This window comes from Papaver somniferum, chromosome 1, assembly GCF_003573695.1.
Source record: "Papaver somniferum cultivar HN1 chromosome 1, ASM357369v1, whole genome shotgun sequence".
NCBI classification, from domain to species: Eukaryota; Viridiplantae; Streptophyta; class Magnoliopsida; order Ranunculales; family Papaveraceae; genus Papaver; species Papaver somniferum.
The window spans coordinates 237,768,635-237,792,788 of record NC_039358.1 but is presented as its reverse complement, the minus strand read 5'-3'; the positions used below and the strand labels follow the sequence as shown (position 1 = coordinate 237,792,788).

General features: G+C 38.7%; 3 protein-coding genes and 2 long non-coding RNA genes across 5 annotated transcripts; 1 reads left to right on the top strand and 4 right to left on the bottom strand.

Moving 5' to 3' along the window:
* Positions 1–4,290: 4,290 nt before the first annotated feature.
* Positions 4,291–5,414, bottom strand: LOC113273533. Its single transcript, XM_026523223.1, has 2 exons — positions 5,032–5,414; positions 4,291–4,936 (listed from the first exon to the last, which is right to left on the bottom strand). The coding sequence occupies exons 1-2, from the start codon at positions 5,412–5,414 to the stop codon at positions 4,291–4,293; spliced, it is 1,029 nt and encodes a 342-aa protein (XP_026379008.1).
* Positions 5,415–6,847: 1,433 nt separating this feature from the next.
* Positions 6,848–7,357, bottom strand: LOC113273523. The gene has a single exon (XM_026523217.1). The coding sequence runs from the start codon at positions 7,355–7,357 to the stop codon at positions 6,848–6,850; it is 510 nt and encodes a 169-aa protein (XP_026379002.1).
* A 9,220-nt stretch (positions 7,358–16,577) lies between these two features.
* LOC113339055 lies at positions 16,578–19,522 on the bottom strand. Its single transcript, XR_003354942.1, has 3 exons — positions 19,390–19,522; positions 17,039–17,194; positions 16,578–16,859 (listed from the first exon to the last, which is right to left on the bottom strand). It is a non-coding gene; the product is annotated as an uncharacterized LOC113339055 (long non-coding RNA).
* A 152-nt stretch (positions 19,523–19,674) lies between these two features.
* On the bottom strand, positions 19,675–21,129 carry LOC113273512 (cytochrome P450 82C4-like). The gene is made up of 2 exons (XM_026523210.1): positions 20,140–21,129; positions 19,675–20,055 (listed from the first exon to the last, which is right to left on the bottom strand). The coding sequence occupies exons 1-2, from the start codon at positions 21,127–21,129 to the stop codon at positions 19,675–19,677; spliced, it is 1,371 nt and encodes a 456-aa protein (XP_026378995.1).
* Positions 21,130–21,562: 433 nt separating this feature from the next.
* On the top strand, positions 21,563–22,620 carry LOC113339048. Its single transcript, XR_003354937.1, has 2 exons — positions 21,563–21,696; positions 21,831–22,620. It is a non-coding gene; the product is annotated as an uncharacterized LOC113339048 (long non-coding RNA).
* Positions 22,621–24,154: the final 1,534 nt, after the last annotated feature.

Below are 24,154 nucleotides of genomic sequence, written 5' to 3'. Positions count from 1 at the left end.
ATAGAAGGTGGAGGTTACATTAAGAACGACAACCATCAAATTTAACTGGGTGCATCAAAAAGGGCTACCTCTTGCAAAGTGTCATGTAATCTTTTGTTTCCTTTTGTATATGTATCAAAAGTGTTTCCTTAAAAAAAAAAAAAAAAAAAAAAAAAAAAAATCAAGTATTTATCAATTCCATCCTCCCTTGTTCCAAAAATAAAAGAGAGTAGTCAATGTAAATAAGAGTCATGTAAAGAGTCATCTTTTGTGTTTTTGTGTTATAAGCAAGGAAGGGTGTATGCCATTGATGTACAACGCGAGTAATTGTGAAATACCTCCAACTCATTCACAATTCTCGTAAAGTCCGGACATCTAGCTAGATTTCGACCTCGGTTCTTAGCCTGAGAAACCATCTCTTGGTGATTAGTAGTCATAACATCCGATCTTTCTTTACACATGTGTAGATACACTTTACACTCTTATCACATGTCTTTATTTGTTATCAGTGCTAGGATTGTGCCTTTGATAGCTAGATTGACATCTCCATTTCGCTGTGAGCTTAAACTGACTTGCACATGTCACATTTGATGGAATCTGAGCTTATATTTTGACCTAGAACTTTGTAGGTACGTTCTAAGCAAACCTTCACGAGACTTCACTCGTCCACTAGGGACACTTAGTGGTTTAAAAGGCTTAGTGCATATGCTAAATGCATTCGAGAGACCAGCGACAGTGGTATAGGTAGGATTTCCTTAGTTTTGTTTTACTCGAGGACAAGTAAAATTCAGGTTTGGGGGTATTTGATGAGTGCTAAAAAGTGCATATTTCTATATATTTTTCTTGGCATTTAACTCATTTTTTGTGCATTAATTCTACATTTTATCCCATATTCTGTATTTTCTTTGTTTTCAAGAATAAATATTTTTATTAATTAATTTTGCATTTTTAGGTAATAAATAAAGTTTGGATGAATAGCGGAGCGGAAAAGAGCAGAAAAGCGGTGAAAAGCCGGGAGGAATTACGCAAGGAAGCCGCGAGGAATGTTGTGCACAAGACCAAAAGGCTAGAAATGGGCTTAACAAGGAAGAATTATTCTTAAAGAAGGTATGGGCTTGGCATACCCAAGGTCCAAAACCCTTACCCAAATCCATTTCCAATATCCATACCCGCCTCCATCTTCAGCCGTCAGATTGGATCATCTCAGCATCCTACGGTCGCTTCATCATAGTGCATCAAAATCTGAAGCTCCTGTCAAACACTACAGCACCTAACTTCATCTTGAGCCGTCAGTTTCGTTGTACTTCCGCATCCAACGGTCGCTCCTCGCTTCCTTCTATCTCGCCGTCAGATTGATCTATCAATTCCACATCCAACGGCTGAGCTTCTCAAATCATCAAACTCGTTGTACCCGATCAACACCCAAACACCAAATTCCCTATACCTAAACCAAACAACACCTAATCTCTTCTCCATCGACTCCATCTTCTACACTCCGTCTGCAACAGCCTCACCTTCACCACCAAATCCGCCAACTCCACTGCCTCAACCACCACAACCCCCACCAAAAGCCATCATGGCTATCACCTACCGAAAAACATCATTTCCCCTATCTCTCTAGCCATCTATTTCATCAATTTCTCATCTCTCATCTCACTGAAACCCTAGGTGAGAAATTGATAAAATAGGTGAGTCTATAGAAGCAATTGAAGCATGGAGATGGACCAGGAGAGGCAGAAGAAGAGTGGGTCGACGATATGGAGAAGTTATCCCATCAAATTTGGTGATATTTCAAAACCCTAACTTTACTTATTTGGGGATTTGGGGAGAAATAGTGTATGAACCCTAATTGGGTTTCTGGGTATAAATAGAGGGGTGTGTGGGTGTTGTAAATATGCCCGGAGTAGCCGATGCACCAAGTTGTAGAATTTAATTTTAGTTCATGTTCTAAATTAAGTTGTTAGGGTTTGGATGAAACCCTTAATCACATGTTAAGATAATTCAAGTTCATATTATTGTTCTTATAATGCTTCATGGCTTTAGAGATGCTAGTTAGCTACATTGGTCAAATGAACCTGTGATAAGCTGTACTGTAAGAAGACAGTTTATGCTAGGGGGAATTAGTGAAGTTGGTTGATAAGTTATCCATTTGAGATCCCACCATAGAATAAGAACCGTGCTTAATTGAGAAAAGAATGAGAGTTAGCTAATTGAACCAAATTAGCCTGTGATAGGTTGTGCTGTAAGAAGACAGCCTATGCTAGGGGTGAGTTAGGAAGATTAACTGATAAATCATTCTTTGGAGTTTTCTTTGGAAAGGAACAAGAACATAATTTGAATAAATATTGCCTTAGCATAGGATTAAGAAGGTGGATTCACGAACCTAGTAGTGTTACCACAACTGTTTACTTTGATCTTCTTTGCTTCTTTTATTCAATCCATTTTCCATCACTGCAACTGTTTTACTTTGTTTCTTTGGCTCTTTAATTCACTGCCTTAGGCTCATTGCCTTTATCTCTTTACTTCACTGCCTGTCACTAGCTCAGAACTATCTAGGAAACTTCAACTCACTCACACCTTGTCTCTGTGGATCGACCCTGCTTGCCCTGTTCTATACACTAGACCCTGTGCACTTGTAGGTATAATTTGTAGGTCTTTTAGAAACCTACCACTCGGGCAGGTAGCTACTGCTGAGGCGGCATCAACTCAACTGACTCGAGATCTTGTTGCCGAGAAGGAGAGGTTTAATACTGAGCTTCTCGCCAAGGTGAAAGAAGGTGTGAAGGAGGTCATGGTCAAGAAACGAGCCGATGCTGCTGCTAAGAAGGATGGGTCGGGATCAGTTTCGCCAAAGGCATTTGTATGTCTTTTGTAGTGCTGCGCCACTATTGTGCTCCTTATGTTGGGTTGTAATTCGTTTGAACATATTCATCTTTTTTGACAATTTTCTTTGATGGGGTGTTGCGTCGCCAATCGGTTGTTTTCTTGTTACTTGACATTTATTGCTTGTGTTACTATAGTCGTACTTTGGCTCTTTATTTATGGTGAATTTATTATTTCCTGCAAAAAAAATATTTTAATATGTTAGTATGAATTCCGTTTCTGTCGAACACACTCAATAGGGAGGGTCATCGGGCCCAATGCCATGTCCCGATTGAGGTATCTCATCACCGTCATTTTGATCTAGTGGTAGGGTATTTGGTCATTCCTAAATTTTATTGTCACGATATCCCAAGAAGTTATCAATTAACTAGCTGGGGATAGTGATTTCGGCCACTTGGGAGGGGAGCAATGTTGTATGCCCGACTGTCGGGTACTCGTGCCCCGAAAATCGTCCACTGGTTTCCAACCACCAGGGCCCTTAGACTACCTTGGCACTTGCACACTGCCATCGTCCCGAGTACGAATGTCCATTCGAGTGTAAGTCACCTCGACACTTGCACACTGTCGTCGCCCCGAGTACGAATGACCATTAGACGCAATTGTCGCATTCCCTACCCCACGTGGATTTTTAAGGAAATAAATGACAGAGTACATACCTGTTTACACACCTCTCATGGGTGATATAGCTTTAGACGCCGAATGTTCCATGGTCGCGGTTCGGGTGTTCCGTCTGGTTTTAGTATCTTATATGCCCCCTTTCCAACTTTTTCCACAATGGTATATGGTCTGCCCCATCGTGACGCTAGTTTCCCTCCTTTTTTGTCGCGCTCATAGCTGGGTAGCTTCTTCAATACCAATTATCTAGGTTGAAATTCTCTCGGTCGAACTCGTTTGTTGTATTCACGTTTTAATCTCCGTTGGTAGTTTTCCATTTTTTGTAAGGCCATCTCTCTAGTTTCTTCCAAATCATCGAGCTTAGCCAAAATAAGGTCTGCTGAGATGTTCCTTCTTCATGCCTCGATCCTTGTAGTAGGTATCATAGCTTCAGTTGGAAGGATGGCTTTGGTCCCATAGGTTGCATGAAAAGTGATAAGGCTGTCGCGTCCCTGCGGGTGGTCCTATATGCCCACAGAACATTGTAAATCTCCTCACACCACTCGCCGTATTCTCCGTCCAACTTCTTCTTCAGGTTTTCGGTGATGGTTTTGTTTGTGATCTCGGCCTGCCCATTACTTTGCGGGTAAATGGGCGTTTCCTTGCTTTTGCGGATGTTATAGGTGTTAAAAATAGGTCAATGTTATTGCCTTGGAGTTGTTTTCCATTGTCCGAGACGATTGTCGTTGGCACGCCAAAACGACAGATGATGTGTTCCCAAATGAAGCGAAAAACGTCTTTATCCCGAATGTGCCTTAGTGGTGCAGCCTCTACTCATTTTGTGAAGTAGTAAGTATCCACGATCAAATATTTTCTATGCCACGACCCGACGTGTAAGGGTCCTACGATATCGATCCCCCATTTGGCAAAGGGCCAGGAGCTGATCACTGAGTTCAGAGTTACTGCAGGTGCATGTATCTTTTTTCCAAATTTTTGGCATTCATTGTAAATTAATGCCATGTGCTTTGCATCATCGTTCATGTAGAGCCAAAAATATCCCATGGTCTTATCTCGGACTGTCAGGCTCCGACCCGAGCTGTGATTTCCCGCAGCCTCATAATGCATCTCATTCAGGATTGAGTGCCCTTCTTCTTTGCTTAGGAACCTTAACAGTGTCCCTAGGTAGGACTTACTATAAAGAACACCGTCTCGTAGTTCGTATGTCGCTGCTTTGCTTTTAATTTTGTTGATCTCGGGTCGTCCTTTAGGAAACTCTCTCGTATCCAGATATTGGTGAATGGGTTTTCGCCAATCGCCGTTTTCGTATTTATCAGCTGTAGTTACCGCTACATATGCTTTCGTGTCTACTTTCTCAGGGACAGATGTCATCATGATTCTCATGACTCCGATGCCTTCAATGCTTGAGTCTGTTACCATGGTGAAGATGTATCCCAGTGCATCTGAATGTCGATTGTCTTTTCTGCAGATGTGTCGGAACTTGATGTTTGGTATCTGGCCGATATAAAATTGGGCGATCTCCCGATACTTCTTCAATACTGGTCATGTATAGCATACTTCCCACTGATCTGCCTAATGACTAGATGAGAGTCACTAGTCAGTCTTACGTCGCGAATCCCCATTTCTACTATCATCCCTAAAGCATGTATCATGGCCTCGTACTCGGTGACATTATTTGTTGCCTTAAATTCCAGCATAAAGGAGTGAACCATCTTCTTCCTTTTTGGTGTGGTGAAAACTAGCCCTAGGCCCGACTCATCTTTATTGGATGACCCGTCGACGAAGACTTCCCATCGCGTTGGACTGCAAGTTTTAAGGAGGTCGGAGGGATCTTCTCGATCTTCTTCCATGCCCGGAATGTCTTCAATTTCGTCCTCATCGTCTAAAGGGAAATCTGCCAGAAAGTCGGCTACTTCCTGTGCCTTTATTGTTGTTCTCATTTCATAAAAGATATCTAAATGTTTGATTTGAGCACTCCATTTAGAAATCCGTCCCGACCTCGTTGCATTGTTGAACACTGATTTTATGGAAGACTTCGTAAGCACTCGAATTCTGTGAGTTTGGAAGTACGTTCGAAGTTTTTGTGTTGCAAATATTAAGGCTAGTATTAATTGCTCAATTCTGGTATAGTTTTTCTCCGCTGGGTTAATGGTTTTGCTTATGAAGTACACAGGCTTCTCTTCCGCCCCACATTTTTGACTAAGACTGCGCTTATGGCATAACTCGTTGCCCCGAGATATAGGGTAAGCACTTCATCGGGCTCGGGTCTTTGCAACACTAGTAGGCTTGCTAGATGCTGCTTAAAATTTTGGAATGCATCCTCACATTCCTCGCTCCATTTGAATTTTTCTCCTTTTCTTAACGTCCCGAAGAAGTCTTTACATTTATCTGAGGATGCCGCCAAGTTTCCGTTTAACCGCTGTACATCTTTTATTGTCACTGGGGACGACATTTCCAACACATCCCTAATCTTTTCTGGGTCAGCTTCTATACCTTTGTCAGTAATTATGTATCCTAGAAACTTACTCGAGGTAACCCAAAAAGTGCATTTGGACGGGTTTACTCGCATCTTATATTTTCTCATGGTTTTAAATATTTCCTTAAGATCGTCAATGTGGTTTGCTGCCATTTTTATTTTAACTAACATTTCGTCCACATAGACCTCGATGGTGTTGTGTATTTTGTCCTCGAACATGTCCTCCATCAGCCTTTGATAAGTGGCGCCGGCGTTCTTTAACCCGAATGGCATTTTGGTGTAGCAATACAACCCTCTGGGTGTGAAGAAAGACGTATGTTCTTGATCCTCGGGGGCCAGGGGAATCTGATTATATCCCGAGTATCCATCCATCAATGTTATCTCCTTGTACCCAACTATGGATTCTACTAGTTGATCGATGCTGGGGAGGGGAAAGTTGTCCTTTGGGCAGGATTTATTCAAGTCGTTGAAGTCGATGCAGATTCTGACCCCTCCATTCCTTTTAGGGACTATAGCCATGTTAGATATCCATTGGGGGTATTGAGCTTTTCGAATGATCCCATCTATTTGTATCTTCTTTAACTCGGCCTCTACCGCTGCTTGCAACTCGGGTGCAATTCTCCGCATTTTCTGTCGGATTGGTTTGATTTTAGGATCTATCCTTAGATGATGTGAGCATACCTCTGGATCGATTCCCTCCATATCATGCATTTGCCAGGAAAACACGTCTAGGTGTTCCTTTAACAAGGTTATTAGCTGTTCTGTTTGTTCGTCTGATAGTAGGGTTCCAATTTTCACTAACTTAGGTTCTTCCTCGGTCCCTAAGTTGATTTTTGGGGTAGTCTCTAAGGCCGAGAAGTTGGGCTTTGATTATTCGACCGACGCCTCCTTTGATTGCTATAAGATTTCTTGCTCGCCTGTTTCGTAGGACGCAATGGATTGTGAGAGTACCTTCTCCAACTCTTCCGCTGCTTTAGCTTCCTTAGCTTTGTTCTTTTCTCGGCGCTGCCTTGACCGCCTTTCTTCATTTTGTTGAGTATCCATTTGCATACATTGTCTTGCAGCCTGGGGATCGCCTAGTACTTCCACAACCCCCCGGTAAGATGGGAACCTTAATTTTTGATCGTATGCCGACGCTAACCCTTTGATACTCGCGATCCAAGGTCTGCCGAGAATTGCCTTATAGGGCGATACGACATCCACTACACAAAAGGTGGTAAGTGTGTCCAAATATCCCTGTCCATCCGAGACTCTGAGAGTGACTTCCCCCTTTGGCACGGTCATTGTACCGTTGAAGCCGTAGATCCGATAAGTTGAAGGGATTAAAATGTCATCAGATATCTCCATCCTCTTAAATGTGTCGTAAAATAAGACCTCGACTGAGCTCCCACTGTCCATCAGTATCATTTTCACCCCCCATTCCTTGATGAGTAAGGTGACTACTAGGGGATCTCCATGTGCTTGGCCATTCGATGGGACGTCTTTTGCTGAGAAGGTGATCGGTTGCATCATCCAGGGTTCCATAGGCAAGGTTTTTTCTACACTAAGGATCTCTTTTCCCGCCCGATCTCTCTTGTGGATTCTAGAAGTAATTTTGTCCCTAAGTCGAATCCTTGGGTTGCCGAGTGTTAAATGGTATTGCAGGTGAACTGAGTTCCTCAGTCGATCCTCACTTGATGTACGGGAGCATCGGGTTGGGTATATGTCGGCGTTGTCTTAACAAAGTGTCGTAAGTACCCATCTCGGATCAAATGCTGGACAATATCTTTTACCTCTCGGCAATTGTTAGTCGAGCGGCCTTGGTACTTATGGTAATGACAAAACTCGGGATAGTTTCTTGTCTCGTCAAAATGGAATCCCCTAATCTTTGGGTATCTGATGTCATTTCGCTTTTCTACTTGCTTGAATATTTCCTCTAATGGTGCGTTCAGAGGCGTGTATGTTCTTGGTTCATGAAGAGGCTTCTTTCCTTTCTCGACCCATTCCTTCTTGCCCGAGCTTTGCTGTGGTGCCATCGGTCTTTTTTCTGATCTTTTTGGGTCTTCTCGAGGAACAAGATCCACCGACGCACTGGCTTCTTGCACTCCTCTATCCCGCGCCCCCTCTTGTATCTCCTCCAATGCGATGTAATGCTCGTGCATCTTCCTCATTTCCCTTAACGTTTGCGGTTTCTCAGTGCACATTGCTATCCAAATAGGGTCAGACTTTCCTAATGAATTTTCGAACCCGAAGATTTGTTGGTCGACAGGTACCTTCCCGATATCGGTACACAACTTCCTCCATCTGTCCGTTAGAGATCTTAAGGGTTCCCTGAACCTTCGTGCCAGTGTGAATAGTTTATTCACCCTTGGTCGAGAAATGTTGTTATGCATGTAGGTTTCGAGAAATGTTTCCACTAGGACGCCATAATTACCAGTGGACTCATCGGGCAAAGTATAGAACAAATTCTTCGCCTCGCCTTCTAGACTTGCCAGGAAAAACTTGCACATATCCACGTCATAGTTCTTCAATTGTAATAGGGACATGCTATACATCTTGATGTGCTTTCCAGCATCGCCGGTGCCATCAAACCGGGACGGGAAGGTTGGGAGTGTACACTTTGGAGGGAACGGTGCTCGTTCCAGCTCCTTGGTGAAGGGAGTTTTCTGTGCTTCGCTAATCACCTCTGCCAACTTGTCGTCCTCGCCATCTCCAACCAATTTCTTAACCATCTCCTCAAGTTGCTTGAGTTTAGCCTCGGTCGCCGCCTCGAGTCTCCTATTACACACTTCTTCATCGGTCGAAGAATTCTCGGCAGGGCCATACCCACTTCTTGTTCGGTTATGGTAGGGTATGCGTCCTCGTACCAGGGGCGGAGTTCGGGTTCGTCCTGATCGGGTGTGACTGGTGGAAGCTCCTCGGCTCGATGACCCTCGTGACCCAGACCTCTGGTTCCGAAGTTGATATTTTTCGTGCTCTAGTGACAGATTCCTTCTCTGTAATTCCCTCATCATATCTTCATGCCTTCTCTGATTGGAAAGAATTGCTAGTAGTGTCGGGTCGGTGCTCTCGTGACTGGAATGACCATTTGCCTGGTTTCCCACCATGTTGGGTGATGGGACCGGTGGTGCCACAGGAGGATCCACGGGGGGAGCGGTTGCGACTGGTGGGATGTCTCTGGTAGTGTTTCCCAATTCTAGATGCACTCGTCTAAGACTCTCGCCTTCTTGTTCCATAGCCATCCGATATTCCGCATGTTTCCTAGCTCGTCAATAGTCCTCACGCATCATTCGTGCTTCCTCGTCTTACTCTGTGTCCGGTGCAGTCATTCCGTCTATCATCTCTCCTGGTCTCATTTGGCTCGGGTTGATCCTCAGTTCTCTCGGGGTGAGATCATCGTCTTGGCCTAGGTCGACTTCCTCATTAACAGTTACCACACCTCCACCCGGTGCCCGGGATTCTTCTTGCTGGTGTTGTTGACTGTTTTGTTGTCGAGAGTCCGTTACTCCTTCCTGCGCACTAGTTTCTGTTACAGTTCGATTCCTCAGGATCCTGACCGTCCCGGAAGTACTTGCTATCGGATAGGGTATGATTGATACTCTTCGGCTCGCCCTTCCCTACCTACGTCATAAAACTAGACAACGCCTTACTTTGGACTGTTTTCGAAAAAGCCAAGGACGCAGTACAACAGTTCTGAATTTCAGAAAAGGAAAAAGTTCAACCAAGTACGATTCCTTTTTACTTCAACATGTTGAACTCAGCAAAATAGGTTGTTTTGACTAATAAGACAATCTATTGAAATATTTTTTTGTTATGTCGTTTCGGTACTTTTCATATGCATTAATCATTATTTGTCCTAACATTCTTCGTGCCAGAAATCATTAATCGTCCGTACATTTGGGAAATTTCTTTCTTGGCTAAGGTTTGTGTTGATGACGTCCGTCAATCGGTTTGTCGGTGTCTCTACAACACAGGTTACCCAAACAAGTTTCTCTTCCTTTTGGCTTTGTGATGACGCTGTAAGGATCTTCCGATAGGATTAAGATGAGACTACTGTCAAAGTGCTCAACGTACCCTTTCTAGCCATAAATTTGGAAAACCCTAATTCAATGATTTTGGGTCGATTTCGTCGCTGCTACTATTGTGATTAAGTAACCCACGACGAGATATGACCAGTGAGATGAAGTTTTTTCTAGCTTATACCAAGCATCAAAGATGATCCTTTTGGGAGCTTAGAATCTTTCTAACAACTCGTTTTAGTCATAGAAGAAAACACAATCGACCATAACTCAAACCTGAAATCTTAATCAAAACTGTTTCAAGGATTTTGACGTAAAGTAAATGTTTTCAAAACAACGCAGGTCACAAGTTTCTTTAACTCGAAGTAGTAAGACGAGAAGAATTTTTTTTAACAGGCGACGAGAACCTTTTTTTATAAAGATAAAAACAGTTCAGACTGTTGACGAGATTCGTCGATTCTAAATGAGGACTCTACAAGAATATTAGATAAAAGTGAATGCAACAGATCCAAGTTTCGAAGGAAAAGTTTCTTTAAAAGACTTATCTACTAACTCAAATGTCCTAACCACAAGAGTCTTCCACTTAGCGTCAACTAACCTCAAAAGATGTTTTAAGATCTTTTGAGTCTCTCTTTAATGGTTTTGATGCAAGGTATTAAAAGATGTTACATGTTCCCCTTAGTCGGCGCCAGAATGTAGATGTGGAAAATCCTACACCTAAATCCAAAGATACACATACACACACCTAATGAAGTAAACAAGCAAGAGATGCACAAGAACACAAGATATACGTGGTTCGGTATGATTACCTACGTCCACGGGGGTAAAGAGATGATCTTATTACTCGATTCAAGGTTACAAAGGATGTATCTTACTAACAAACTCACAATTCTCACTCTTAAGGTCTTGGTGTTCTCTCTTCCCTCACTGATTACTTAGTCTTTAACTCTCTATTTATAGCCATAAGTGATGATACATCCAAGTTACAGTGTAAGTTGTGATACATCTTTCTTGATATCCTTCTCGGGCTAAAAGTAAGGTTTCGTCTGAGATTATGGGCCGAGCCTAGTAATACCTTCTCCTGATGTCCCCTTGTCCGGTGGCGTCTGCTTAATGAATGTTGTCGATGTCTCCCTTGATATGTTTAGCCGAGTCTTACTTTGACCAGATTCTTCTTATCTTATCAACTACTTCATCAGTGCATTTATTGCTCTTATACTAGATGGCTATCTCTTCAGTCACCTCCGACCTTTACACGTATTATCTTCATGGGTTCCCTTGGTGTCTCTTTTCTCGCGCCAAGGTTAAATAAGATGATTTGGTGCTTCACACTTCATCTGTTATCGATGCTTCACTACCTAGGATTGCTCCACCTGGATCTGTAGATTATTTACACCTACAAAGAGTTTAATTTTTGTTTATGTGATGCGGAAGATGAAAAGTATATTCCTTAAACACCTAACATCCACATAGCTGTTACAAACAACGGTTCATGTAACAAGGTTGAACTTTTTATACTTTTAACACTACAAAACGGAAGGCCTCTTGGGACGATTAAAAAACGTCCCCAGAAGCCCAAATCCGTCCCAAAAAGATATTATTGCCTGTTTTCTAGCCTTGAGCATCCTAAGTAACCCTCTCTCGGGACGGTTTTGAGAAATCATCCGTCCCTAGAAACTAATTTTTTTATAGTGTAAGACATCCCTTAGCATAGTTAAGATGGCAACCCTCCAAGTGTGGGCTCATTTATAACTTATGGGGGTGTTTGGTTTAATTAGGACTTTCCTTTTCGGGGCATATGATTCCTGCTAGCTGCAACATGTATAAATCTAAGTTGGTAAAAAACAGCACGCATCCTATTTCTTTACTTTAAGGTTCCAGATACATGACCTTGAGTACTAATAAGCCTTCCAGATAATAAACAAAGCCAAAGGTTGATCCATACACACACTCACATAGGCAAAAGCAAAGCACTCTACTTATATTTAGCAAGCAAACACAGCACACTTCATAGATTCATGTGAGGCCGCCCTGGTGAATATTAGATAGCACCTGCCCTTCTTAGGCCCGCACAGAAAATGCAAAATCCTTCATGTAGTGGTCTCTTCTTATTATATAGATCTGATACTAGGTGCGTATTTCATTAGTAGCTCCATACGCGATTACAGACATCTCGCAATATTTAAACATAAAGTTCCTTAGGCTAAATCCTATGAAATAGATTGAGGTGATAGATTGACCAAAAAATGTTGCAATCAAAAAAAAAGTGTGATCTAAAAGTTAACACCACTTCTCTCTCCTAATAAGTGCTCGCAGTTCAACTAGCACCGGGATTGAAATGTGAAATGGTTCAGCGTTCAAGAAGTGACTTTAACGCTGAACCATTCACCACCCGATGATTTTAAAGTAAACGTTTCTATGTATGTAGTACAATTAATACTTGAATACAATTAATACTTGAAATTCTCACCATCCAAAGTTACACCTGTATATTGGGATCCGACCAAGAGTAAGTGGGTACTGTCCTTCTATGCATGTATCAGTAGACTTTCTTTTCTTTTAATTATTTTAACATTTTTTTAATCTAAAGTAGTGGAGTATGCTCAATTGCACAAAATTACAGTTTCTTATTTAATGTCTGAGGCGATGTTTCATTCGGTGTCCAAAAGAAAATATGTTTGCACGTTGTTCCATTCAGCGTATCTAGGTGCTAGATTAGCACTTTCATAGGACTTATGAGATTGTCCTAACTGACGTGAACTGCTAATCTAACTGCTAGATTAGAAGATCATATGACTTAGTCTTAGGGAGGCGTGGGGTGAGCACAACTTCAAGTGGTGTTTCTTTAACCATATTGGCAGACCCGACGGCTTCAGTCATATGAACCGGTGTGAAGGAGTTTTAAAATGTAGGAATTAACGTTTACTCCCAAACTACCTGGGCTTTGGACACTCTAGTCCTACCCTCTAAAGCCCGCTACACTCTAGTCCAAATTTTTAAACGCGTGTACGATTTAGTCCAAATTGGAACGGGTTAGACCAAATTTCAGCCGATTCAGAAAATACTACTTTTTGTTATTACCCTCATTATCCTTTTCATCTTCCATATTCATCTTCCAGATCGAGATGTTTTTTTGGAGAGAAAGAGAGACAGACGCGATTCAGTATTTATCTTTAGCAAAGGTTCGTTCTTCAGATTAGCATTTGAGCTTTTAGTTTTTTATGTTTATTTGATTGATTTCTTCTTCGATTTTCTAGGTTGGATCCCTTTCTCAATTTTATTTTTAGTGATTTCTTCTCTTTTCCTTCGATTGCTTGTTTGCTGTTGTATTACTGATAAACTTGCTTCATGTTTTGTAAATAGTGTAATAATGTTTCCATGATCCCGTCTTTCAGGTTGACTGAAACTGTTCCATGTAGGATTAGAATATAGTCCGCCAAATAAACACCAGATTGTATTTGTACTTTCTTTTGCTTTTTTCTTGCTTAATTTTGAATATATTTGTGTTTCATTGATGTTATGTACTTTGAGTCTTTGAGTAATTGTGCGGTTCTTTTGATGATGGGAAATTTCTGGTGTAGATTTTGCATTTAGGGTGCTTGAAAACTGAATGAGATGTTGTTTCTTTGTGTTTGATTGATTTTATGAGCTTGGTGGATAAGTGATTTAGTTTTCATTTTTCCTTTAAAAATACTGGAATCCGGTGGAAATTCTAGAACAAAACTTGACAAAATGGAATGGTGCTGGTAATTTATGCAGTTTGGATAAATGCGGATTTCTTTGTTAAATTGGAAATTTGGGGTTTACCGTACTAGTCAAGAGGTCTTACTTGTAGTTTCAATTGCTTCAGAGAGAGCATCCATTATAGTTTGTTTTTTAAATGAGATAGGTTCCATTGAGATGCCAAAAATGTGTATGCATAATTTCTCATTATTAGGCCAAATGCAGCTGATTACTTTAAAGTATTTTGATTACTTTATATGCCAATTAGTGGAGGGTTAGTCCACTTTGCATCAGTGAGAACACCTGGAATTCTAGGTGTGCAACTATTAGTTAATGCACGAGTATAAGGGTTCGATTATCTTGATATACTTTTTGTTTGTAGCATGAGACCGAAATTCATGTTTGTTTATAATTAATTCCCATGAGAGTGCGGCTTTAGTGAGCATTGAGTTAATTAAAAAATTGCAGAGTTTTGAAGCAAGTCTCTCATGTTTTTTTGGTGGTTCCATGACGAATTAGTATGAAGGTCTTTGTGAGTCCTGACTATATTTGTACTATTTTTTCAGCGTGCTTAATGTAATGACTGTAAGCCTGTTCTATATAAATGTCCTTAGTTTTTGAGAGCAAGTGGTTCCCAGGTATATGTACTTTTGCTCCCTGATTACAGCAAAGATGCTAAGTATTTTCTCACTTGTCAGATGAATTTACAAGTGTTTGCTTACTTGTTTATGACTAGGTTAGTATTTCCGTCTTTTGTTTGAGTTTCCGTCTTTTGTTTTTTAACACTTGTCAATTTAATACTTGCTTTACTAGTTTGTGCATTTTTTTTTGAATTATTAATTTGTACATATTTAGAGAGACTTATTAAATGTTAGACAGACCAGTAGTCCAAGTTCTTATCTTAATCTACAAATACTTTTCTTTACTAGTTTGTGCAGAATTTTTTTTTGAATTATCAATGTGTACATATTTGTACAAATGTTGATTATGTAGGTGTACCTAGTTGTACACGTGTTATTCATTTGGAAGTCTAAAAAATTAGAGAAAATACTAATGTAATTTCGAGTTTTAGGGTTAGTTTTGGGGCCAATTTTAGCTCAAATTTCCTTTGGATAGTATAATTTCAATTCATCCTTTTCGTTCACCTGTTACTTTCCCAGCTTCATTTTGTAGTCTTGATGTTTGAATGGAACAAATGTTTGAATTGGGTTTCTGGGTTACAACTTACAGTATGAACAACAGTAGTGACATTGATCCAATTTTTGAATTGGTTGTTTGCATAATTAGCAGTTTTAGCAAAATCACGGTGGTGTTTCTAGGGTTTTAGATTCTCTATTATAATTTATGAACAAAAACTAGGCAAGTTTGGGTTCAGAATAATAATTTAAAATTGGTTGTTAAAGTGTACATCATTATACACATGTTTCTTCTTAATGTGTACATAATTGTACACGTGTTGATTGTTAATGTGCACATAGTTGTACACCTATTGATAGTTAACGTGCACATAATTGTACACCTATTGTTTGTTAAAAAGTTATTGTTTCAGGTTCTTAAATTTTGTATGATCTATTTTTCAGGGAGCTAGTTGTAAAGTGAAGAAGATAATCTTAAGTTTGTTTGAATGGTTGTTTGAATTTCAGGTATTGGTGAGTCAAATATAATCTTTCCATTTGACTAGGAATGAGTTCAGTCACAAAACCAAGTCTACCATTTTTGTTGAGTTGGTTACTAGGAGTTTGAAAGTTGAAGTTAAAGTTATCAAAAAGCTCAGATTCGGGGCACTTCTGTCAATAAAGGTTATATTTTTTTCTCACTGTATGTAAATAATTGTGTATACAATTGTACTCATGTTGATGTTTAGTATGTACATAGGTATACACCTCTTGATCGTTATGTACCTTTCTTTAATAAGAATATTATCACCCACTCTTTTATTTCATTTTATAGTAATAAAATTGAAGTAGCATATCAAGAGGTTCTTACTTTGAAGAGGCAAGAGGAGCTCATTCGGTTGTGAGGAAGATGAGATTTGGCAAGTGGAGAGTGAGCAAAAAGTAAATGATGGATCCGCTGACAAGGAAAAGTGCCAAAAGGAAAAACATGTATTATGATTATCTGTAAAATGACCATTTTAGCACATTTATCACTCGAAACATTTAATTGTACATTTTCAGTAGTTACTTCAAACTGACATTTATGTGCCCAACTTCGCTTTTACAGGCCCAATATTAAAACAAATCTCGGAATTTCATTCTCATTTCACTCGGTTATCTCTTTCTTTCTCTCTTTCGCTCTCTCTAAATTTCAAGCGACAATGTAAACCCGTTTTACTTCACTATATGAGGTGTACTTATTTGTACACCAGTTTTACGCAGTGTAATTTTTAGTGCACCAGTTTTATCATACTAGTTGTAAGTCGTGCACTTTATTTCTACATTGATTATATACCAGAAACTATGAAACTAGTATTTGCATTCAGACTTAATTATGACATTCAAGGGGTTTGTTATGGAATTTTTTCTTTTAGATACATTTAATTGAACATGGGGTTTGAGCTTACGGTAATAGATACCAAACCAGTAATACCAAACCAGTTCTTTGTAATACCAAACCAGTTCAATAAAAGTATCTAAAAGAAAAAATTCCATAACAAACCCCTCGAATGTCATAATTAAGTCTGAATGCAAATACAAGTTTCATAGTTTCTGGTATATAACCAATGTAGAAATAAAGTGCACGACTTACAACTAGTATGATAAAACTGGTGCACTAAAAATTACACTGCGTAAAACTGGTGTACAAATAAGTACACCTCATATAGTGAAGTAAAACGGGTTTACCTTGTCGCTTGAAATTTAGAGAGAGCGAAAGAGAGAAAGAAAGAAAGAGATAACCGAGTGAAATGAGAATGAAATTCCGAGATTTGTTTTAATATTGGGCCTGTAAAAGCGAAGTTGGGCACATAAATGTCAGTTTGAAGTAACTACTGAAAATGTACAATTAAATGTTTCGAGTGATAAATGTGCTAAAATGGTCATTTTACAGATAATCATAATACATGTTTTTCCTTTTGGCACTTTTCCTTGTCAGCGGATCCATCATTTACTTTTTGCTCACTCTCCACTTGCCAAATCTCATCTTCCTCACAACCGAATGAGTTCCTCTTGCCTCTTCAAAGTAAGAACCTGTTGATATGCTACTTCAATTTTATTACTATAAAATGAAATAAAAGAGTGGGTGATAATATTCTTATTAAATAAAGGTACATAACGATCAAGAGGTGTACACCTATGTACATACTAAACATCAACATGAGTACAATTGTATACACAATTATTTACATACAGTGAGAAAAAAATATAACCTTTATTGACAGAAGTGCCCCGAATCTGAGCTTTTTGATAACTTTAACTTCAACTTTCAAACTCCTAGTAACCAACTCAACAAAAATGGTAGACTTGGTTTTGTGACTGAACTCATTCCTAGTCAAATGGAAAGAGTATATTTGACTCACCAATACCTGAAATTCAAACAACCATTCAAACAAACTTAAGATTATCTTCTTCACTTTACAACTAGCTCCCTGAAAAATAGATCATACAAAATTTAAGAACCTGAAACAATAACTTTTTAACAAACAATAGGTGTACAATTATGTGCACGTTAACTATCAATAGGTGTACGACTATGTGCACATTAACAATCAACACGTGTACAATTATGTACACATTAAGAAGAAACATGTGTATAATGATGTACACTTTAACAACCAATTTTAAATTATCATTCTGAACCCAAACTTGCCTAGTTTTTGTTCATAAATTATAATAGAGAATCTAAAACCCTAGAAACACCACCGTGATTTTGCTAAAACTGCTAATTATGCAAACAACCAATTCAAAAATTGGATCAATGTCACTACTGTTGTTCATACTGTAAGTTGTAACCCAGAAACCCAATTCAAACATTTGTTCCATTCAAACATCAAGACTACAAAATGAAGCTGGGAAAGTAACAGGTGAAAGAAAAGGATGAATTGAAATTATACTATCCAAAGGAATTTTGAGCTAAAATTGGCCCCAAAACTAACCCTAGAACTCGAAATTACATTAGTGCTTTCTCTAATTTTTTAGACTTCCAAATGAATAACACGTGTACAACTATGTACACCTACATAATCAACATGTGCACCAATATGTACACATTGATAATTCAAAAACAAATTCTGCACAAACTAGTAAAGCAAGGTATCTGTAGATTAAGATAAGAACTTGGACTACTGGTCTGTCTAACATTTAATAAGTCTCTCTAAATATGTACAAATTAATAATTCAAAAAAAAAGTGCACAAACTAGTAAAGCAAGTGATTAAATTGACAAGTGTTAAAAAATAAATGACGGAAACTCAAATCAGATTTCAAGGAAAAAAAACGTTTGGCCTACTAACCTAGTCATAAACAAGTAAGCCAACACTTATAAATTCATCAGACAAGTGAAAAAGAGTTAGCATCTTTGCTGTAATCAGGGAGCAAAAGTACATATACCCGGGAACCACTTGCTCTCAAAAACTAAGGACATTGATATAGAACAGGCTTACACTCATTACATTAAGCACGATGAAAAAATAGTACAAATATAGTCAGGACTCACAAAGGCCTTCATACTAATTCGTCATGGAACCACCAAAAAGACATGGGGGACTGGCTTCAAAGATCTGCAATTTTTTCATTAACTCAATGCTCACTAAAGCCGCACTCTCATGGGAATTAATTATAAACAAACATGAATTTCGGTCTCATGCTACAAGCAAAAGTCTATCAAGATAATCGAACCCTTATACTCGTGCATTAACTAATAGTTGCACACCTAGAATTCCAGGTGTTCTCACTGATGCAAAGTGGATTAACCCGCCATTAATTGGCATATAAAGTAATCAAGACACTTTAAAGTAATCTTGCTGCATTTGGCCTAATAATGATTAATTATGCATAAAAATTTTTGGCATCTCAAGGGAACCTATCTCATTTAAAAATCAAACTATAATGGATGCTCTCTCTGGAGCAATTGAAACTACAAGTAAGACCTCTTGACTAGTACAGTAAACCCCAAATTTCGAATTTAACAAAGAAATCCGCATTTATCCAAACTGCATAAATTACAAGCACTACTCCATTTTGTCAACTTTTGTTCTAGAATTTCCACCGGATTCCAGTATTTTTAAAGGAAAAATGAAAACTAAATCTCTTATCCACCAAGCTCATAAAATCAATCAAACACAAATAAACAACATCTCATTCAGTTTTCAAGCACCCTAAATGCAAAATCTACACCAGAAATTTCCCATCATCAAAAGAACCGCACAATTACTCAAAGACTCAAAGTACATAACATCAATGAAACACAAATATATTCAAAATTAAGCAAGAAAAAAAATTAAGAAAAAGAAAGTACAAATACAATCTGGTGTTTATTTGGCGGACTATGTTCTAATCCTACATGGAACAGTTTCAGTCAACCTGAAAGACGGGATCATGGCAACATTATTACACTATTCACAGAACATGAAGCAAGTTTATAAGTAATACAACAGCAAACAAGCAATCGAAGGAAAAGAGAAGAAATCACTAAAAATAAAATTGAGAAAGGGATCCAACCTAGAAAATCGAAGAAGAAATCAATCAAATAAACATAAAAAACTAAAAGCTCAAATACTAACCTGAAGAACGAACCTTTGCTAAAGAACAATACTGAATCGCGTCTGTCTCTCTTTCTTTCCAAAAAAAAAAATCTCGATCTGGAAGATGAATATGGAAGATGAAAAGGATAATGAGGGTAATAACAAAAAGTAGTATTTTCTGAATCGGCTGAAATTTGGTCTAACCCGTTCCAATTTGGACTAAATCGAACACGCGTTTGAAAATTTGGACTAGAGTGTAGCGGGCTTTAGAGGATAGGACTAGAGTGTCCAAAGCCCAGGTAGTTTGGGAGTAAACGTTAATTCCTACGTGTCTTTATAAGGACTAGTAAGAAATCTCTCAGGGCTGAATTCTGATGGGTCTGACCAGACTCGTGGGTCACGTAGTATCTTCCAAGTATTCACGATTAATCGGGTTCCTGCTGGAACGTGGTATCCGGCGACATTGCAATCCTCTTTGGATTCAAGTAGACGCATAGACACTGGATATAGACGCATCGCTTCCTTAAATATAGCTTGGATGTAGTTGAGGTTCTTGATATCGGATTCGTCCACTTGTCTTTCTTTGCCAACATGGATGTCCAACTCATCGTGAGCCTTCTTCAGCACATGTGGATGATTTACTAGTAAAGCAACGGCCCACAGTACAGTAAACATTGTCCAGACGCTACCACCCTGCAGTAGACCCTGCAAGAATCACCAAAAAAATCCCATGAGACTGTAAATGTTAGTCCATACTTAAAACACAAAATATGAAACTGGTTGACATACCAGACATGTAGCTTTGTTGATGGTATCTGCGTCAAAAGAACGATTTAGCTTCGGATTTTTGTCGAGCACTGACAGCATCAGATCCATCCAGTCCTTCTCGTCTGTTGAGCACGAGAGTGATCTTTTGGCTTTGTGTTCTTCCAGCCATCCACTTAATATATGGTCCAGATTTTTTCCAGCACTCTTTATCTCTCGTTCGCGGCCATCCAAATCCAACCATGCAAGAAACGGTATCATGTCCCCCAGCGTAATCAGACCCAGTACTTTAACAAAGTCTCTTAATCCTTTTTGGCACTTCTCTGCTTCTTGGTCGGTAGCATCACCAAAGCATCTCCTCCCTGCAATCATCTTAGAAGACATATTAAGGGTTAGATCACCAATCCATTGCTTCATCTCGACCAAAACTGGAGCTCGTTGAGCTCCTTCGATTCTGTCAACACCCCAGTTTGCATCGTATAGTACTTTAATGGATGTAGCAATCTCAGACTCCCATACATTTCTTACCAACGCGAGCCTATTATTGGAAAGAAGTTCAGTTTTCATTATTTTACGAATTTCATTCCAATATTTTCCATCAGAGGCGAAACTTAACATGGCATTATCGTAACCGATATATTTCCCTGCTGCTTGACGTGGTCGAGAGACAAAGACCTTGTCATTTGTAGTAAAACATTCTTTTGCTGCCTCCCAGCTGCTCACTACTAGTGCACGATGTACACCGATAAGAACAGTGAAAACTGGTCCATATTTGTCAGCCATGGCTCCCAGAGCAACGTGTTGTGGGCTGGATCGGTTCATTAGATGGAGATGACCAATAAAGGGCAAAGAACCAGCTGGTTCCGGTGCTTGATTTTTCATCTTAAGAGAAGATTTTGTACTTGGTCTCCATACTAACAAATAGTAGAGAACAAAAACAAAGAGACTTATAACCACATTAGTTATCGAGAACTGCTGGTAACCGAGAAGAGTATCGATAATACAATACTCCATGATATAGAAGGGTGTTGGAATTTACTCGGACTTTGAGTGCGATGTGAACACCCATCACCTATCAATTCTTTATTATATAAAGGAGACTCCTAGGATCCCATGTGGCATCACAACATTCATTTTCAAAAATACTCAAAAAATAGTGCCAAGTCATATGCCATTCATGCGAAGAGTAAGTTTCATGCTGACATGGCAGCATAAACCATTTCGTGAAACCCTAGGAGTTGCAGAATAACCAGATACGTCTTTTGGCAAAAGACACATCGTTTGGTTAAGTTCCCCTGAACTTCAGTATCTAAAAAGATGCGTTATATCCAAATTTTATACCAAAAGACATATCGTTTTATTAGTTTCTTAAAGACGTTTTGTTAGTTTTTCTATAAATTTTATGCTCGGAAAATTTGGCTTTGCAGATAACCATGGATACGATCCTCCTACATCATCCAATTGGGTCTTATAAGCTTGTATTTCAGATAACCAGACCAGCAACATGCGATCGAGGAAAATCAAACAATCAACAAAAAAAGATAATCATATGTTAAAGTTAAAGAACAAAAAAATAGAAAGGTAATTACTTTGTGAAAAAACATTTAGGTTTCAATTTTCTTCCATCTTTCCGGTGAAAACATCCATTACTGTTAATTTTACCAAATGGAGATTGTAGTTTCGGGATACATAACATATTTTCTCCATTATTTCAGTTGTATATGAAAAGAAGAAAATAGAAAATGAAGGACGAAGAGAGAAGATGTCAAAGTTTGCGGTAAAAAAGCCAAAGAGGAGGAAGCACTTTCAATTGTTTATGGGACTGTGTCGTCTGACCAAAATGTAGAAGTACTGGTCGTAGGTTGTGCAAGATGAAATATTGGTTTTGACAGAGATGCAGGCACCATGAGAATATGTTACACGTGTTGTTCTGGCAGACATGAATAAATCTTCTTCGCGATAACAAATCGACCAACCAGAATACATTTAATTTAAGATACATGGATACCGTATGCAAGGTCAGTATTGTTAAGCTAACTTAGTATATATATGAAAAGATACTAATAAAAATTTTGTTCCGTGGATATGCGTTCAAGGCCAAAAAATCGTTGGTTTGGGTTAAGTTGTGTCTTTTTGACACTAATATTTTGCAGGCATGGACACATAAATAGATGATTGTTGTCAAGAATCCAAAAGACGTTTCAGCCGAAAGATAGTTACAGTATCAAAACTCTCCCGAACAGTCTCTCTATAATCTACGCATAAAGGGTAAGGTACCATGATCCATAATCATAATCAATGATCTTAGATTACGATTCTTTTCTGTTGTTTCCATACTAATTTGATAATAATTGTTTCGATACTAATTTGAAAATGTGTACGGATGTAGTCAAAACGATTGCTTTGCTTACCATGTCATGATTATCATGATTATCATGCATAGTACTACATATATTACTCTTAGTGAATGAATGATTGGGGTGAATACAAAAATACATGTTTGAACTTTGAAAGCACGCCTGCTATTTCGATTCATTCACTCTTACTTTTTGTGCAAGAGTCCTGCAGTCACGCGAGGGTTCGTGTGACAGCCAAAATGAAGTCGCAGTTTTTGACCGTCGGATTTTGATCATCAACACTAGATACGATTATGTGTTTATTCACTTAGATTTTATTTGTTTTACGTCCCTGAACTTTACAATAATTTTTATTAAACCCTCTTAGAGTTCTTTGTCTTTTCTCAGTGTGTTTAAACTTTAATGTTAACACTGTTCGGCTTTAGGATTTGTCGCAAGAACACCATCCCTCTCCATCACATCATATAGTTAAGTTGGGTATTAAGACATCATGGATAGGTCATAGGTCTAGAAGATATTACTTCACTCGTTTTGTCTAGACCGAAACTAGAAGGATTCGTAATACTCCGATAATTAAAAAGAAAAATATTGAAAAATGAACATGAGAATTAGATTATAAGATTGTTTGTACATAAAAGAAAGGGTACAAACAAAGATATAGTAAATAGCCATTGATCATTCAATTGGTTCAGTGCTTACGGGTAGCATGCAAGATTAGAGCTTTTATTTTTCTGGAAAGGGACAAATCATTCAATATATATTCCTCATTCCTTGATTTGATTGTCGTAAGTCTTTGACTTTGCGATGCCTTTCCTGTACAAATCAAAAGATGAAATACACCCTGTTGAAAACAAGGAGAAAAATTATTAGGAACCATGTATGATCTATATTAATCCTCCATCTCGGAAAAAAACCAAAAGATAATTGTTTATTGGTTCTCACTTGATCTTCAGCTAAACCCATTTGTATGAAACCATAAATATTGGTTCTCACTTGATCTTCGCGTGACAGCAGGACTCTTTGTGCAAAATATATGTTTAAGCAGTGGATTTTGATAAAGAGCCAAAAAAGAAAAAAACACAGTGGTATTTGATTGATTGTTCAATTATTGGTTTTTGCGTTAGTTAACCTCGTGTTTTTAGGGGCCATCAATTTGTACCCAGCCAAAGACTCTAGTTAAGGGTACCCTATATGATATTGAAGTTACATAAATGTCCTTCTGGTAAAACTGTATAAAAACCAAATCAAAAAAAATTCTACTCATTTCAACTCTTCTTCTTCCAGTTTCATATTATCTTCCGATTGTGGAAGAAAAAAAACTTTCCCTCGTTCAACCGAAACATCGCCGCGAATCGTAAAATCAAAAAATCGTCGATTCGTTTATAAAACAATGGATAAGGGAAATGAAACCCACAGACCTAGAACCAAAAATGTTGCTCGGGGTATCGATCCAAAGATTGGGATTTTAGCAAGAAATTAAGAAATTGTTGCTGCAAATGAAGAAGAACGCGAAGAAGAAGTACCCGGAAATGTAGTCGGTGGTGGCCATTCCGATAGTAAAACACTTCGTCAACTTCAAATGGCCCCAATTAGGTAAGAATCTATAATTTTTGGGGTTTATTTCGCTTTAATTCGACGAATCGAGAAAAATAATTTCTAGGGTTTTCGGTTATTTATCCAGA

Excerpts from the sequence above, each read along its gene's own strand:
- LOC113273533 (XM_026523223.1), bottom strand. The coding sequence starts at position 5,414 with ATGAGAACAACAATAAAGGCACAGGAAGTAGCCGACTTTCTGGCAGAT. Across the intron at positions 4,937-5,031 it reads ATTAGGCAGATCAGTGGGAA|AAAAGACAATCGACATTCAG; the intron begins GTATGCTATACA and ends ACACATCTGCAG.
- LOC113273523 (XM_026523217.1), bottom strand. The coding sequence starts at position 7,357 with ATGATACTGATGGACAGTGGGAGCTCAGTCGAGGTCTTATTTTACGAC.
- LOC113273512 (XM_026523210.1), bottom strand. The coding sequence starts at position 21,129 with ATGGAGTATTGTATTATCGATACTCTTCTCGGTTACCAGCAGTTCTCG. Across the intron at positions 20,056-20,139 it reads TCAACAAAGCTACATGTCTG|GGTCTACTGCAGGGTGGTAG; the intron begins GTATGTCAACCA and ends TGATTCTTGCAG.